At 57.9% G+C, this 12,819-nt stretch overlaps 1 protein-coding gene across 8 annotated transcripts in view; it reads left to right on the top strand.

Annotated features, from left to right (window-relative positions):
• IQSEC3 (IQ motif and Sec7 domain ArfGEF 3) overlaps positions 1–12,819 on the top strand; it is a 104,304-nt gene that overhangs the window by 53,836 nt on the left and 37,649 nt on the right. For all 8 annotated transcript variants that reach the window (XM_012748353.3, XM_012748355.3, XM_012748363.3 and 5 more), the window contains exons 4-5: positions 2,257–3,365; positions 4,920–5,081. In XM_012748353.3, the coding sequence (XP_012603807.2) occupies positions 2,257–3,365; positions 4,920–5,081 (1,271 nt within the window). The remainder of the gene's footprint in view (positions 1–2,256; positions 3,366–4,919; positions 5,082–12,819) is intronic.

Here is a 12,819-nt window from a genome sequence, read left to right as displayed (position 1 = left end):
CCCATGATTAGGTTGCCGATCAGCTGATTTTGAATTAATCAAAAGGAAGAGCATCCTGGGTGGATCTGGCCTAATCAGGTGAGCCCTTTAAAAGAAGGTGAAGCCCCAGAGTGGCCCTCTCCTGTTGGCCGTGAGGGAGCACAGTACCATGTTGTGGGAGGATCACACGGCAGGGAACAGCAGGCAGCCTCTAGTAACTGAGGGCCTCAGTCCAACAATCACCAGGAACCGAATTCTGCCAAAGTGAGCTTGAAAGAGGACCCTGAGCATCAGTGGAGATCGCAGCCCCAGCTGATGCCTTGATCTTAGCCTGGTGAGAGCCCGAGCAAGGACCCAGGTGAGCTGTGCCCACACTGAGTCATAGACCTAGGAGAAAATAAACTGGGGTTTTACGCTGCTGAGTGTGTGGTAGTTTGTTAGGCAGCAATAGCTCATGAATACACATGGTATGGTTTTTAAGAGCACCTTGAAAGCCCTACATAGGAGAATTGTGACATCTTTCTTCACTGGGGGAGCTTTCTTCTCCTGCTTAGGGCCTTGTACCTTGTAAAATGCAAATGCGTCTGGGAGAAGTCACGTGACTGGCCACCCACACCTTAATCTGCATGTCTCCTGCTACTTCTGCAGAGCAGGGGTAGATGGGGAGCTGATGCCCTGGGTTGGGGTCGGAAGGGCACTGAATGGCATGGCCAGGAGAGCTGAAGACAAGCACTGAGAATGCTCCGTTGTTCCTGGGATTGTCCCTGGGGATTGGAGCTCTATCTACAAGGTCTCCTGGGCTAAGAGGGTGCTGCTGCTTGTTGGGTTGGAGGTCACCCCTTGTACCCAGTCGGGAGGGAGGAGAGGACATTGCCAGGCTCGAGGGAGATAGTCATTCCAGCTGCAACCTCTGCTGGATCAAGTGGACCACAAAGCAAGTTGAAGTGCTGAATTGAAGGGTGAAATGTGGCCTTTCTACCTGTCCCTCTCCACACCACGATCCCTGGAGAACACGGAGTGAGGGTGCCGTTGTTGCCTTTGTTGTTCATCTCAGCCATCTCTCTGGTTCTAGTTCAGGAAGGACACAAAGCACAAGCCGAGCGTACTGTGGTGAGTGGATGTGACTTCAAGGCCAGGGACACTTTCTCACTCCCCAGACTTCTCTGAGAGCTCATCAGAGTCTACAATGCCACCAATTAAGCCCACCCCTTAACATAGGCCTTGTCCTTTATTTAAATGCAGAAACCTCCAAGGACATGGTTAAGTGTGACTGGTCACTCACACCTTCCTAGTCCTTTCTTGAGAGGTTTTGATGCTGAGAAAAAGTGAGAGCACAGCAACCTAAGAGGAGCGAGACAACGGACAGGAGAGAGCTGAGAAGACGTGGGCACCCAGCACACGTGCTGGTCCCCTGTCAGAAGGCTCCTGGGATCACATCTGCCCAGGTGATGTCCCATCCCCCATCAGCCCAGCCCACCAGGCCCTGCTCAGGTTGGGCAGCTCCCACTGTGAGAACAGAGGTGACTCCAACTGTGGGACTCTTGGTCACGGTGGCCTGGAAGGGCGCCCACTCTTGAGGCATCTATCCACCTTTTTACCAAAATCACAGTTACTGAGCACCTACCCTGTGCCGGCTCCCAGCCTGGGTGCTGGGAACACAGAGACGGTCAACCCCCAGTGATGTTCCCAAGGAAAGAGAAATGCCCCAGTGCCGTCACAGGAATGCTGAGAGGTGGAACGGGTAAGCAGGAGAGGCAGCACTTTTTTTTAAGCATTTCTGTTTAATTTTTCATTGTTCATTATTTTTAAATGTGCACAGAAGTAGGAACAATAGTGTAATAAACTCCCCTCTAGCCATCGCCAAGCTCTAATCACGATTATAAATTTTTTCATTAATATTAACATTGTGTCATCTAACCCTTCCACATTCTTTGACAGTATTGTAATGTAAATTCAATATATCGCGCATTTCACCCATAGGCCCTTCCATGCGCTTCTCTGACATGAGCACTTCTTAGCACCACAGCGGTGACAGCTGACTCCCAGCAGCCGCCCCGCGCCCTTGGGACATTACCGCCAGAATGGAGCCCTCCGCCCTACACCTCTAGGGGTCTGGCCAAGCACCTGCCATCTTGAGCTGTGACACACCAGGAGTTTTCAGACTCCAGCCGCCAGCGGCCTCCACCTGCGCATTCCCGGCAGGCCGCGTGTGCCCGGTGCCCCCGCCACGCCGCCCCTTCCTCGGCTAAGCCCTTCCCATCTCTGTCCTTGTTGCAGGTTGAAATGCTAGAACACAAGTATGGGGGTCACCTCGTGTCCCGCCGCGCCGCTTGCACCATCCAAACCGCTTTCCGCCAGTACCAGCTCAGCAAGAACTTCGAGAAGATCCGCAACTCGCTTCTGGAGAGCCGCCTGCCACGGCGGATCTCCCTGCGGAAGGCGCGGGCGCCCACCGAGGGCCCGGCGGCCGAGCAGGCGCTGCTGGAGGGCTACGGCCTGGCGGGGCTGCCGCTGGTGCGCGCGCCCACCCTGCCGCCCGGCCTGGCGGGCGCGCTCACCGAGCTGGAGGACTCCTTCTCCGAGCAGGTGCAGTCCCTGGCCAAGTCCATCGACGACGCCCTCAGCACCTGGAGCCTCAAGACCATGTGCTCCCTGCAGGAGAGCGGCGCCTACCAGCTGCGCCAGGCCCTGCAGGCAGCCGCGGGGCCGCCCGACCTGGAGGCCGAGGTGCGGGAGCCGGAGCACGCGGGCCCGGGGCCCGCGGAAGAGGCGGCCGTGGCCGCTGGCCTGCCCCAGGGCCACGGCGGCACCCTCATGATGGCCTTCCGGGACGTCACGGTGCAGATCGCCAGCCAGAACATCTCCGTCTCCTCCGCCGCCGCCCTGTCGGTGGCCAACTGCCTGAGCTCGCAGGCGGCCCCGGCGCCCTCAGAGCCCGCGGCGGGCCTGGCAGAGTGGGGCGGCGCTCCCGGGCAGGAGGCTCCGCAGGCCCCCGCCGCGGGCCCGGAGGACACACCAGCCGAGGACTCCTGGGAAGAAACAGAGGCAGAGGCCAGCCGGCCCCCGCGCACCAACCTGCTGGGCGCCGCAGAGGCGGCGGAGGAGGCCTTGGCCGCCCAGGCGGAGGAGGAAGAGGAGGGCGCAGGGAAAGGGGCCGAGGCCGAGGTGGGCAACAACTCAGAGCGGCTGAGCAACAGCACGTCCACCAAATTGGGCAAGTCGGGCTCGGAAGTGTCGGCCTCCACATCCAAGGAGGCCCTGCAGGCCATGATCCTGAGCCTGCCCCGCTACCACTGCGAGAACCCCGCCAGCTGCAGGTCGCCCACGCTCTCCACCGACACCCTGCGCAAGCGGCTCTACCGCATCGGCCTCAACCTCTTCAACATGTAAGTGAGCGCTGGCAAGATGCAGGGCCTCCTCCCACCTAGCAAGCTGCCAGGTGACTTGCCACATGACCCCGGGCTCTCCCAGGCAGCACTTGTGCCCTGCCTGACCCCTGAGATAGTGCCTAGGAAGTATATGTTTATATTTAATGATTCTGAGTTTATTTTAAGAAGGATTAAGGGAAAAAATAACACATCAAACACTTTTTTTCACAACTGTTACTGTTTAAGATGAAGCTAGGGTTTGAAAAGAGAATTTAAAAGACAAGACAGTGCTAAGTAAGTAATAGTACAGGCAGTGCAAGGAATGAGCAGAAATCATTAGGGTAGAGTATGAAGTTAGGGAAACTGCAGTATCTCATGGTGTTGGTGAAATGGGGGCCAGGGTGGCATAAGGAATACAGGGAGAAGGTAGGAGAGGGCAGGGATGCGAGAAGGAGAGGGAGATGGGAAGAGAGTGAAGCAGGCAGAGGTGGGATAGAAAAAGAACATGGGAATGGAGGGAGAGAAACAAACAATTGCCGCAGCTCTAAGACCCCGGCCAGACCAGCCCTGCAACCAGAGTGTGCGCAGAGGGCAGGCAGAGGAAGCGCAGTGCTGGCCTAGGGAGAGGCGCAGCCCGGCAGGCGCCTGCACCCTGCACTCCCTGCTCCGACCCCTTCTAGCCCCGGTCGAGAGCACAGCCTTGCTGCCCCACCTGTGTTCATCTATCTGTTCAGCTGCTCCTCACTGGGTGCCAGGCACCACAACCACAAAAACGAGTGGGACACGTTCCTGGGCTCGAGAAGTTCGTATTCCAGCGGGAGTAGCTACTATCGTGAAGGACCAGTTAGTTTTTACCCTCCAGTATATTGCAGGCTGATATTTTTGTAAAATACAATAGAAATGAGTTGCTAGAAAAACAATCACATGCCTGGTTGTCCTAGAAATGTCAAAGCGCTATAAAAGGTTCTAAATGCTACCGTCTGTTTCTGTACTTCTCTCCGCCGGGCCAATAAGAAACAGCTCAGGGAGCAGCATGGATTTGCAGAGCACACCGGGTGCAGTGGCCTTAAGACAGGGCCCCACATCCGCAGGAGGAGACTCAGGCCTGAGAAAGGGAGACTGGAGGGCGGGAGGGAGGAGGAGTGTGGTGGAAGATCCCACCTCTGTTTCCTTTTCCTTCTCTCCAGGACGGGTGATTTGGGGTGGGCACCTGGGTGCTGACAACAGGAGGGGCCTCCTTGGCAGGCCTGGGGTAAGACCCAGGAGGCAGGGGCAGAGAAGGCCTCTCTCCTCCACCTGCTCTGGGAGTCACCTTGCTTGCACCAGATGGCCCCTTGCCCGCCTCCGGGCCCGCACCGTCCTCTGCATGAGGAAGTTCAGGACGTGGAGGCTCTGCTGAGAGATACTTCCGACTGAGTAACACGCCCGTCTGGAGGGATCCTGGCATTTCCTGGGAAGTCAGTTTCTAGGGGCCTCCGGGCACATTTATGGGTTTCCTGGGCTGCAAGACAGGGAGGAAAGATGTCTTGGTGGCCCTGACTCATGCTGGTGCTTCTCCCCCCCCCCCCACAGAAACCCAGACAAGGGCATCCAGTTCCTGATCTCACGCGGCTTCATCCCGGACACCCCCATTGGTGTGGCCCATTTCCTCCTCCAGCGGAAAGGCCTCAGCCGCCAGATGATTGGAGAGTTCCTGGGCAACAGCAAGAAGCAATTCAACAGGGACGTGCTGGAGTGAGTGCCCAGCCCCTGCTCCCCCACCCCACCCCATCTGCCAGCTCTCCTGGGATCCCAACGGGACCTCTGACCTCTTGGCGATTTCCTTAGTGACATGCTCCCTCTATTCCTCACAGCTTCTTGGCTGGCCACAGGGGCCAGAACCATGGTCTTCGGCCCGTCGCCCAGTGGGACTGCACCACTGTCTGTCCTGGATACTCGCTGATGGGTGCACTCGGGGCCAGGCTCTGTCCAGGGTCCAGGGACACAGAAATGCTCAAAGGAGACAAGAGCCCTCTTTCCCTGCTACTCTCAGGGCACCCTCCAGGAAAAGATGAGGGCTGTGTCCACTGGGCTCATCTCCGCCTCTCCCCCAAGGCTCCTTCTCGTGTCCTTGGAGCCCAGACTGAGGGCTTTAGAGCAGGAAAATATATGATCCATAAAGACAGATTAACCACAAAATCACAACCACCAAAGAAAAGAGTTTAAAGGGCAGGATGGGGCTGGACAGGCTGCCCTTGCCAGTGCTGAGCCCTGAGCATGTGGGCGGACAGTCTCTCCAGGGTGGCAGGGCACAGGGGCACGTCCCTGGGGCTGGGGCACAGGGCCTTGGAGCCCTTCTCCCTGGGAAGGGGCTGCAGCCCCAGGAGGTCCCCTCTGGCCCCTGCCTCCCCCCATGCTCCTGCTGGCTTCTGTTAGGCCCTCCAAGCTCACTTCCTTCTTGAAAGCCACCATTCTGTAGAGACCCTGCCCCATTTCTTTGCTCTCTTTCTGCTTGGTGACAGCCAGCAGAAGTGTTTCCCCAGGGGTGCTGGGAGAACCCTTCCCTTTTATACTTGCCCCTGGAGCAGCCAGGGTCCATGAGAGGGTTTGGAAGCTCAGAAGTCACCCAGCGGCCTACTGTGGCCGGTGTCCCTGGCGTGGGGCGTGGAGATTTGGCTTCTGCCTCTGGAGCAGCCTTGGTGCTGTGTGGCCATGCGGAGAAGTCCCGGCCCTCTGGGCCTGCGTTTCCAGGCCTGTGAGTGGCATGCTTGTGCACAGTGGACCAGTCGCCCTCTGGAATCCCTGTCGCACCCCTAAATCTGCTGATGTGGTGGCTGTCTGGGTGCAGTTAGAAGAGCAAGGGCTTGGACATGCCTCAGGGACTTTGAAATCCCTGGACAGCCCTGAGCTGGGCAGAAGCCAGTTCCTGCTGCTGACTCTCGGTGGCTTCGGACCATCTGTCATCCGGGAACTGGTCTGTCAAGGGCTGTGAGGAGGAAAGAGAACTGAGTAGTGGGCTGCGTCGTCTCCCTCTCACCCCTTCTTTCCCCCTTCCCTGGGTGCCTCTTCCCTTTCCCGCCAGCCCTGTTGTGCGGGGACCCTGTGGGGCTGCCCCAGAAACTGAGTCCAGGACACAGAAAGACAGAGACCACATTTCCCTCCTTTCCTTCTCCTACCTCCCCCTTCCTCCTCCTCCGTGCCTCTGTCCCTTTCTGCTCCCTCCAGGGAGAGGGGCAGTGCTGGGCCCTCGCTCCTGCTGCCCCCGCAGGCCCTGCTGTGTCTCTGCTCCTGGCAGGAGTGACTCTGCCTCGCAGGGCAGGCTCTGCTGCCGTCCCCTTCTTCTGCCCTCCCAGTCCCCGTGGGGCCAGCCCTGGAGTGCAACCTGCCAGGCCCACACTGACCTGCAGTACTGGGAACACAGTTTGTCCCCAGCCTGGTCCTGCTGAGCAGCACAGTGACAGCTAACTGCCATCCTCCCTGGGAGACTGAGCCTGTGGCCGCAGCCCTGCTGGGGAGGGAGCTGGGCCAAGCAGGGCCAAGCAGGAGCTGGACTCCTGCCGCCACCATGGCGAGCTCTTCCGGCCCAGGGAGGGTATGGTGGGGCAGAGAAACATGGGACTCGAGATGGAGGGCCCAGATTGCAACCCTGGCTCTGCGCCTGCATGCTGTGTAGCATTGGCAAGTCCCTTCTCTTGAAGCCTCAGTGTCCTTGTCTGTCAAGTGAGAGGGTTGGGCAGTAGGATCTCAGATGCCCCTCCACGTCCAGTGGATTTCTTGGCATCCCATTTCTAGGGCGTTTGCAGCACACTGGCATCGTGGGGAGCACCTGCCCTGGGCGCTGGGCCTTGCTTTGTCATCCTGCCAGAGCAGCCCTCACGCTAAGCAGTGCTGGGCGCCAGGGTTCATGGGGAAATGGGCTGGCCGTTCACTGTTCATCCATCCAGCATCAAGTGCCTGCTGTGTGTTGAGATGGGGGCTGCACCGGGCCTCCCGTGTGTGGGGAGGTGAGGCTCGGGGCCTCAGGCACTTAGAGCAGTGTGGGTGGGAGCAAGAAGAGGAGGAGCCTGGGGAGAGTGGTGAAGGCCTGGCGCCGTGGGCAAGGCAGGGCTGAGGGCAGGGCTGAGCCTGGGTCCCTCGCGCTTCATTCCACAGCCGCGCAGGCCCTGGGCTCCGGAACAGGCTGACGCTGGCTGGAGCGGGCCTCCCCTGCAGAGAGCCAGGGGCAGGTGGAAAGGCAGGAAGAGGCAGGCTCTGGCAGGGGAGCTGGGACACTCCAGCCAGCCTGGAGCCTTCCAGAATCGCCGCCTCTTCCTTACTCCTACCAGGGAAGACACACCACACGCGTCGCCTGCTGCACGTTGCCAGGCCTGGAGGGCGTCGCAGGGATTGCTCGCACCGCTGCCTGCCCTGCTTGACACTCGGCGAGTGGCATTGTTCTGCACAAAGCTGTTTGCCGCAGAGAAGGACGCAAGCCAGCCATCCCTGGGAGACGCGGCAGCCCATGAGGCAGGCGAGGCGGAAAGCCCCTTTGGGGCGGAAGCGGGCGAGACAGGAGCAGCCAGGCGGTGGCGTTTGCTCCCAGTCGGCCCTCCGACCCCCGGAAGCTCCCGTCTGCACCCTCGCATGTCATGTCCACAAACCACCCGCCACGCGGGCGCGCATTCTGCGCATTCTGTCACACACGCTAGAAGGCATCTGAGCTCACATGGCCACGCCCAGCCCAGTGTCCGCCTCGAAGGTTTGCTCATTGGTCCGTTTTGTAAGCGAGAACTCAGTCTATTTCCTGATTCATAAACTGGTGATAGTGCTGCCTCCTGCAGATTAGATGTCTAGAATGTGCTTGGAGTGCTTAACTCAGGGCCTGGCATGAGACGCTCTCTGCAGACATTAGCTATTTCTCTTATTGCCTCTCCCCCTCGAAAACGTGGGCTTTAGAGCCCCCATCCCACCCCCCAACACGGGGCGCCTGGAGCATCTCAGGTCTGGTTTGAAGTCAGGTCTCCCGGCAGACAGCAAGAACTCACTTGCTGGGACTGATCGGGCTTTGCGGGGAAGGTGGTAGCTCCAGGCCCCTCCTGTGGTCTGAGGAGGCCCCTCCCCATGCTGAGGAGGGACAGGCGGTAGCAGGCGGCTGTGGGCGCCAAGCACAGCCAAGCCTAGGGCATCCTCAGGCTGGAGGCTTCTCCCTATCAGCATCGCAGGGCGGGATTTGGCTCTGCTCTCCTCCCCTCCTGAATCGCTCGCTGCCACCTTCGAAGCCCCGCAGGTGGGGGGCGCTCCTTCTGGCTGTGGGCAGTCTCTTTTCTGGCCTGGATGACTTTTCCGAGGTGACTCACAGGCACACGGAGGGCATTGGCACCTGCCGTTGCCATGCACATGCGTGGAGGGCAGCGTGGGGCCGGGCTGCCAGAGGAAAGTGTCCCTTCCCTCCACTGCATCTGCTCCACGCTTTGTCCAGTTCTAAGGCATATCAGAGTTTAGTGTTTGGGTCAGATTTTGTTATTTCATTGCCATGGAGATGTGTTGGCCAGAGTGTAACAGATTTATTCTTCTTAGGTGACATTTAGTAATGAAGACAGATTGTCAAACTCAGCAGCCTGGGAAGCTCTGACCTTTCATCACTAGGAAGAAACGATTTGGGAACATCCCACCCATGGTGCCATGTGTCATCTCAGAACAGGCTCCTTTCCCTGGAGAAAGACCAGGAGGAGGCACGGGCTGGGCCCAGGTGGCCCAGACAGGCCTGGCAGGCAGGGAGAGAAGACCAGGGTCACTTCCACTGCTTTGAATGCTTTACATTATGACCGCCTGCAAAATGGTGCCTTTGGGGGCCCTGGACTCTTCACCTCTCCAGTGGCCCCAACACACACACAGACATACAAAGGACTCCCCTGCGCAGTGAAGAGTCAGGAGAGTGTGGGACCCATTACTCCTGTGTCTGAGGACCTCGAGTCCCCAGGCATGGTGGCGCCCGTCCAGGGCTGAGTCTCCCTGCGGCTGCATCACTGTAGCGTAGACATTGGCTTTTATGAAATGAACACACCACACCCCACCCCGCCCGGTCACTCAGCCCCAGCTTGGGCCAGGTCTCTCTCCATCCCTGTATGATATGCAGTTGTGCCTGCAACTGGCCTCTTTTAGAAGGAGGACTTCTCACTCAGAGGGCCTCCCCGGGAGTCATCATCCCCTGGTGCTTTGAGGAGGGCCATTAGTGACTGAGTGGGCCGTGAGACATAGTAATGCTCACATACGTCAAGCATTTGCTGTGTGCCAGCAGGCACTGTCCCAAGAACCTTACATGCAAAACCTCGTTCCATCTGTGCAGCAGCCCTGTCGGGGAGGGCTATTAATCTGTACCATCAAAGGCACTGAGGAACAGAGAGGTTGGGTGGCTTGCCCACAGCCACAGAGCTAATCCATGGCAGAGGTCTGAAGCCCGGCAGAACAGCTCTGTCCCCTGTACCCTCAACGCTGCACCATCTGGCCTCTGCACTGTGGCCCAAGACAAGCGTGGGCTGAATGTGTTTACAGTGCTTGTCGGTGCCCTGTTGTGAGCCACGGTCTTGAAGACACCGTGGACGGTCAGCTAGTCCAGCCCTCTCATGTTGCCCAGGCAGAAATGGAGGCTCAGAGAGAAGAAATAACTTGTCTCTTGGCTACTGGCAGAGGACTTGAATGGAGTCAGGGACCACCCATTCTTGACTCTGCTTCATCTGCTGTGCTCTGAGCCTCTCCCTTGGGAAGCAAGAGCTGAGAAACCGGTTTATCTGTGCATAGGTCCGAGCTCGGTCCGGTGTCCTCTCTCTGGCATGCAGTAGCGACGGGGCCAATGGACGGCTGACTAGTAAGGCCACTCCGGGCAGTGGTTGGTGGCGAAGGGCAGGGTCTTCTTCAAACCTAAGCTTGAGGGGACTTTGTGTGCACTAGCTCACCTGGCATGTCAACCCAGACTTGGTCTCCAGGAACATAATGAAAACGACCATTTATTCGGCCCTGTTGTATGCCAGGAACTTTACATTCATTATCTCTTCTAAAATCCCTAATAGCCCTGCCCAGTGGATGTTACAGGTGAGGAGAGTGAGGCACCAAGAGGCCACGTGACTTGGACTAACAGCCCGATGGCAGGAACAAGGTGCAAACCCCAGGCTGTGTGACACAGAGGCGTGGCCTCTGCCCCTAACTGCCTGCTGGTGTTGGCACAGAGCAGAGCTCCTCAGAGGAGTCCCGGCCAGCAGCACCAGCAGCGCCCAGACACTTGTCACGATGCTAACCCTCAGCCCCCCAGCCGCTGCACCAGCAGCTCTGGGGTGCGGTCAGCAATCCGCATGTCCACATATCCACCAGGCGATTCCCACGCGTGCTTTCCCTGGCACACAGGGACGCCAGGCATCCACATCACCTCCCATTTCATATGGGTAGTTGGCACTCAGTTCTTTAGCCCCTGAGTCCTCAGTGTGTGACTGGCAGCCAGCGCAGCAGATGCCCCTCAGAGAAGACCTTTTCCCATGTCATCACCAGGAATGCTGGCAGGTCCTGGGTCAGCTTCCTCCTTCTCTATTTTCTTAGCCACATTGCACTTTTCCCAAAAGCCTTGACCTTTGTTGAGCATGTTATGAGTTCCAACTAACAAAAATAACTCTCTGGTGGAGGGGGATATTTCTAATCAAATTGTGTAAACCAAGAGCTTCAGGTTCAAAGCAGGGTTTCCACATCCTGTGTCCACAGGCAGTTTAGTTTTCCCTCCTGATCCTCCAGCCTGGGCCCAGTCTCTGCCGGAGGACATGCCCACACACTTCATCCCAGGCCTCAGCTTGGCCTTGGCCTTGGCCTTCCAGATCTTCAGTGTCTCTTGCAGCCAATTAGAAAGCCTTGCTGTTGCCATTGCCTATTTGCAGTTGACAGCCAGTTCCCCTGCCAGACACTGTTTAGCTGTCATAAGAAAGGGAAAAAAGTTGAGATGACAAAATTCATTTTGATCAAACATGTGTAGGATACTCCATTTCCCTGCACCACAAACCGATTCCGCACATAGATCAGTGTCAATGGGCAATTTTATGCAAGATTGTGCCTATTTCTACAGCTGCAGGGAACATCTGTGTTTATGTTTCCCTAGCCCTTGTGAGGTGTCAGCCACAGCCCCTGCAGAAACCCACAGAAAAGAGAGGGAACCTGCAGCACCCACGAGCCGCTCTCCAGTCAGCAGCCTCCCCTGAGACAGGTGCCACCCTGCTGGGCTGGCAGCATCTGGCCAAGGCCACTCTGCCAGCTCTCCCCACTCACTCGCTCACACATACGGCTGAAGGAAGGGCGAAACCGTGCCCTCCACACTGCTCCACTGCCCACAGCCATGTCCAGGTCTGCAGCCAGTTCCAGATGGTCTTGGCAAAGCAGGCTGAAGAACCCTGGCTCCTGGGTAGAACTTCGAAAGGCCACTGAAGCCCATTCTCTGCTGCCGACACGCACAAGGTCCTATTCATTCACTTTTCCGTTGATCTCTCCTTTGTTCATCCTGCAGAGCATTGATTGAGTTCCTGCGTGCCCTAGGCACGCTCCTGAAGGAGCCCTTAGCCCACTGGGGAAGACAGGCAAGTGCAGTCTGAGGCAGGGAGATCTGCGCGGTGGCAGGGGGTACGTCGGGGTACTGTGGAGGTCTGGAAAGACTCCTAGAAAGGTTGAGAGCGCGGCAGAGAGTGCAAGGTTGGGCCAGGTAGCAGGAAGGAAGGACCACCTGCACAGAAGGGGAGCCAAGCTGGGAGGGGCAAGAGCAGCTGGGAGCTCGAGAAGCCATGTTTGTGTCGCTGTGAATCGTGGTTTCACACAAGGGATGTGGGAAGCCGTTCAAGAAACGTGAGCGGGGCATGAGCCAGGATAGGAGGGTTGCTCTGGAAGATGGTATGGAGGCCATTGCTGTAGCAGTGTGGTGAGAAAGGATGAGGCCCTAAACCATGACAGTGGCCATGGGAAAAGGAGAGGGAAGCAGAGCCCTGGAGAAGCAGTGGGGCTGTGACCAGCATGGGAGGGAGCAGAGGTGCCGGCTCTCAGCCAGCAGCCTCTTAAGCCCTGAGAACTCAGAACACTCCTGTTTGCACGTGGACGTGTTTGTGCCTCTGGCCCACCGTGTTGGTGCACGTTCTCCCAAATCATAAGCAGGCAGATATGTTCCATTTTAGGGGGAGGGAGATGCTGGGTTTGGGAAAATCTGCACACCCCGACTTCCCTGCTAGAGACACCGCACACGTATGTTCCCGTGACTGCTGCCCAGGGGCTGACACTCAGACTGCAGTGCCTGGACACACCCAGCCTGGCTCGACGCAGAAGGGCTGTGGTCCAGTTGAACCGAACGCAGAGTCGGCGGTTCACCCAAGCCACCCACATTCAGCGCCATCGCTTCACATGGTCTCTTATAAACAGCAGGGATCAACCCAGGAGAAATTAGCTGGTTAGTGGCTAACGAAGGAGCGGGGTGACGGCATTGCAGGAGAAAAGCCCTGAC

This window comes from Microcebus murinus, chromosome 10 (genome assembly GCF_040939455.1).
Source record: "Microcebus murinus isolate Inina chromosome 10, M.murinus_Inina_mat1.0, whole genome shotgun sequence".
NCBI classification, from domain to species: Eukaryota; Metazoa; Chordata; class Mammalia; order Primates; family Cheirogaleidae; genus Microcebus; species Microcebus murinus.
The sequence above is the reverse complement of the archived record's forward strand: the minus strand, read 5'-3'. Positions and strand labels throughout refer to the sequence as shown.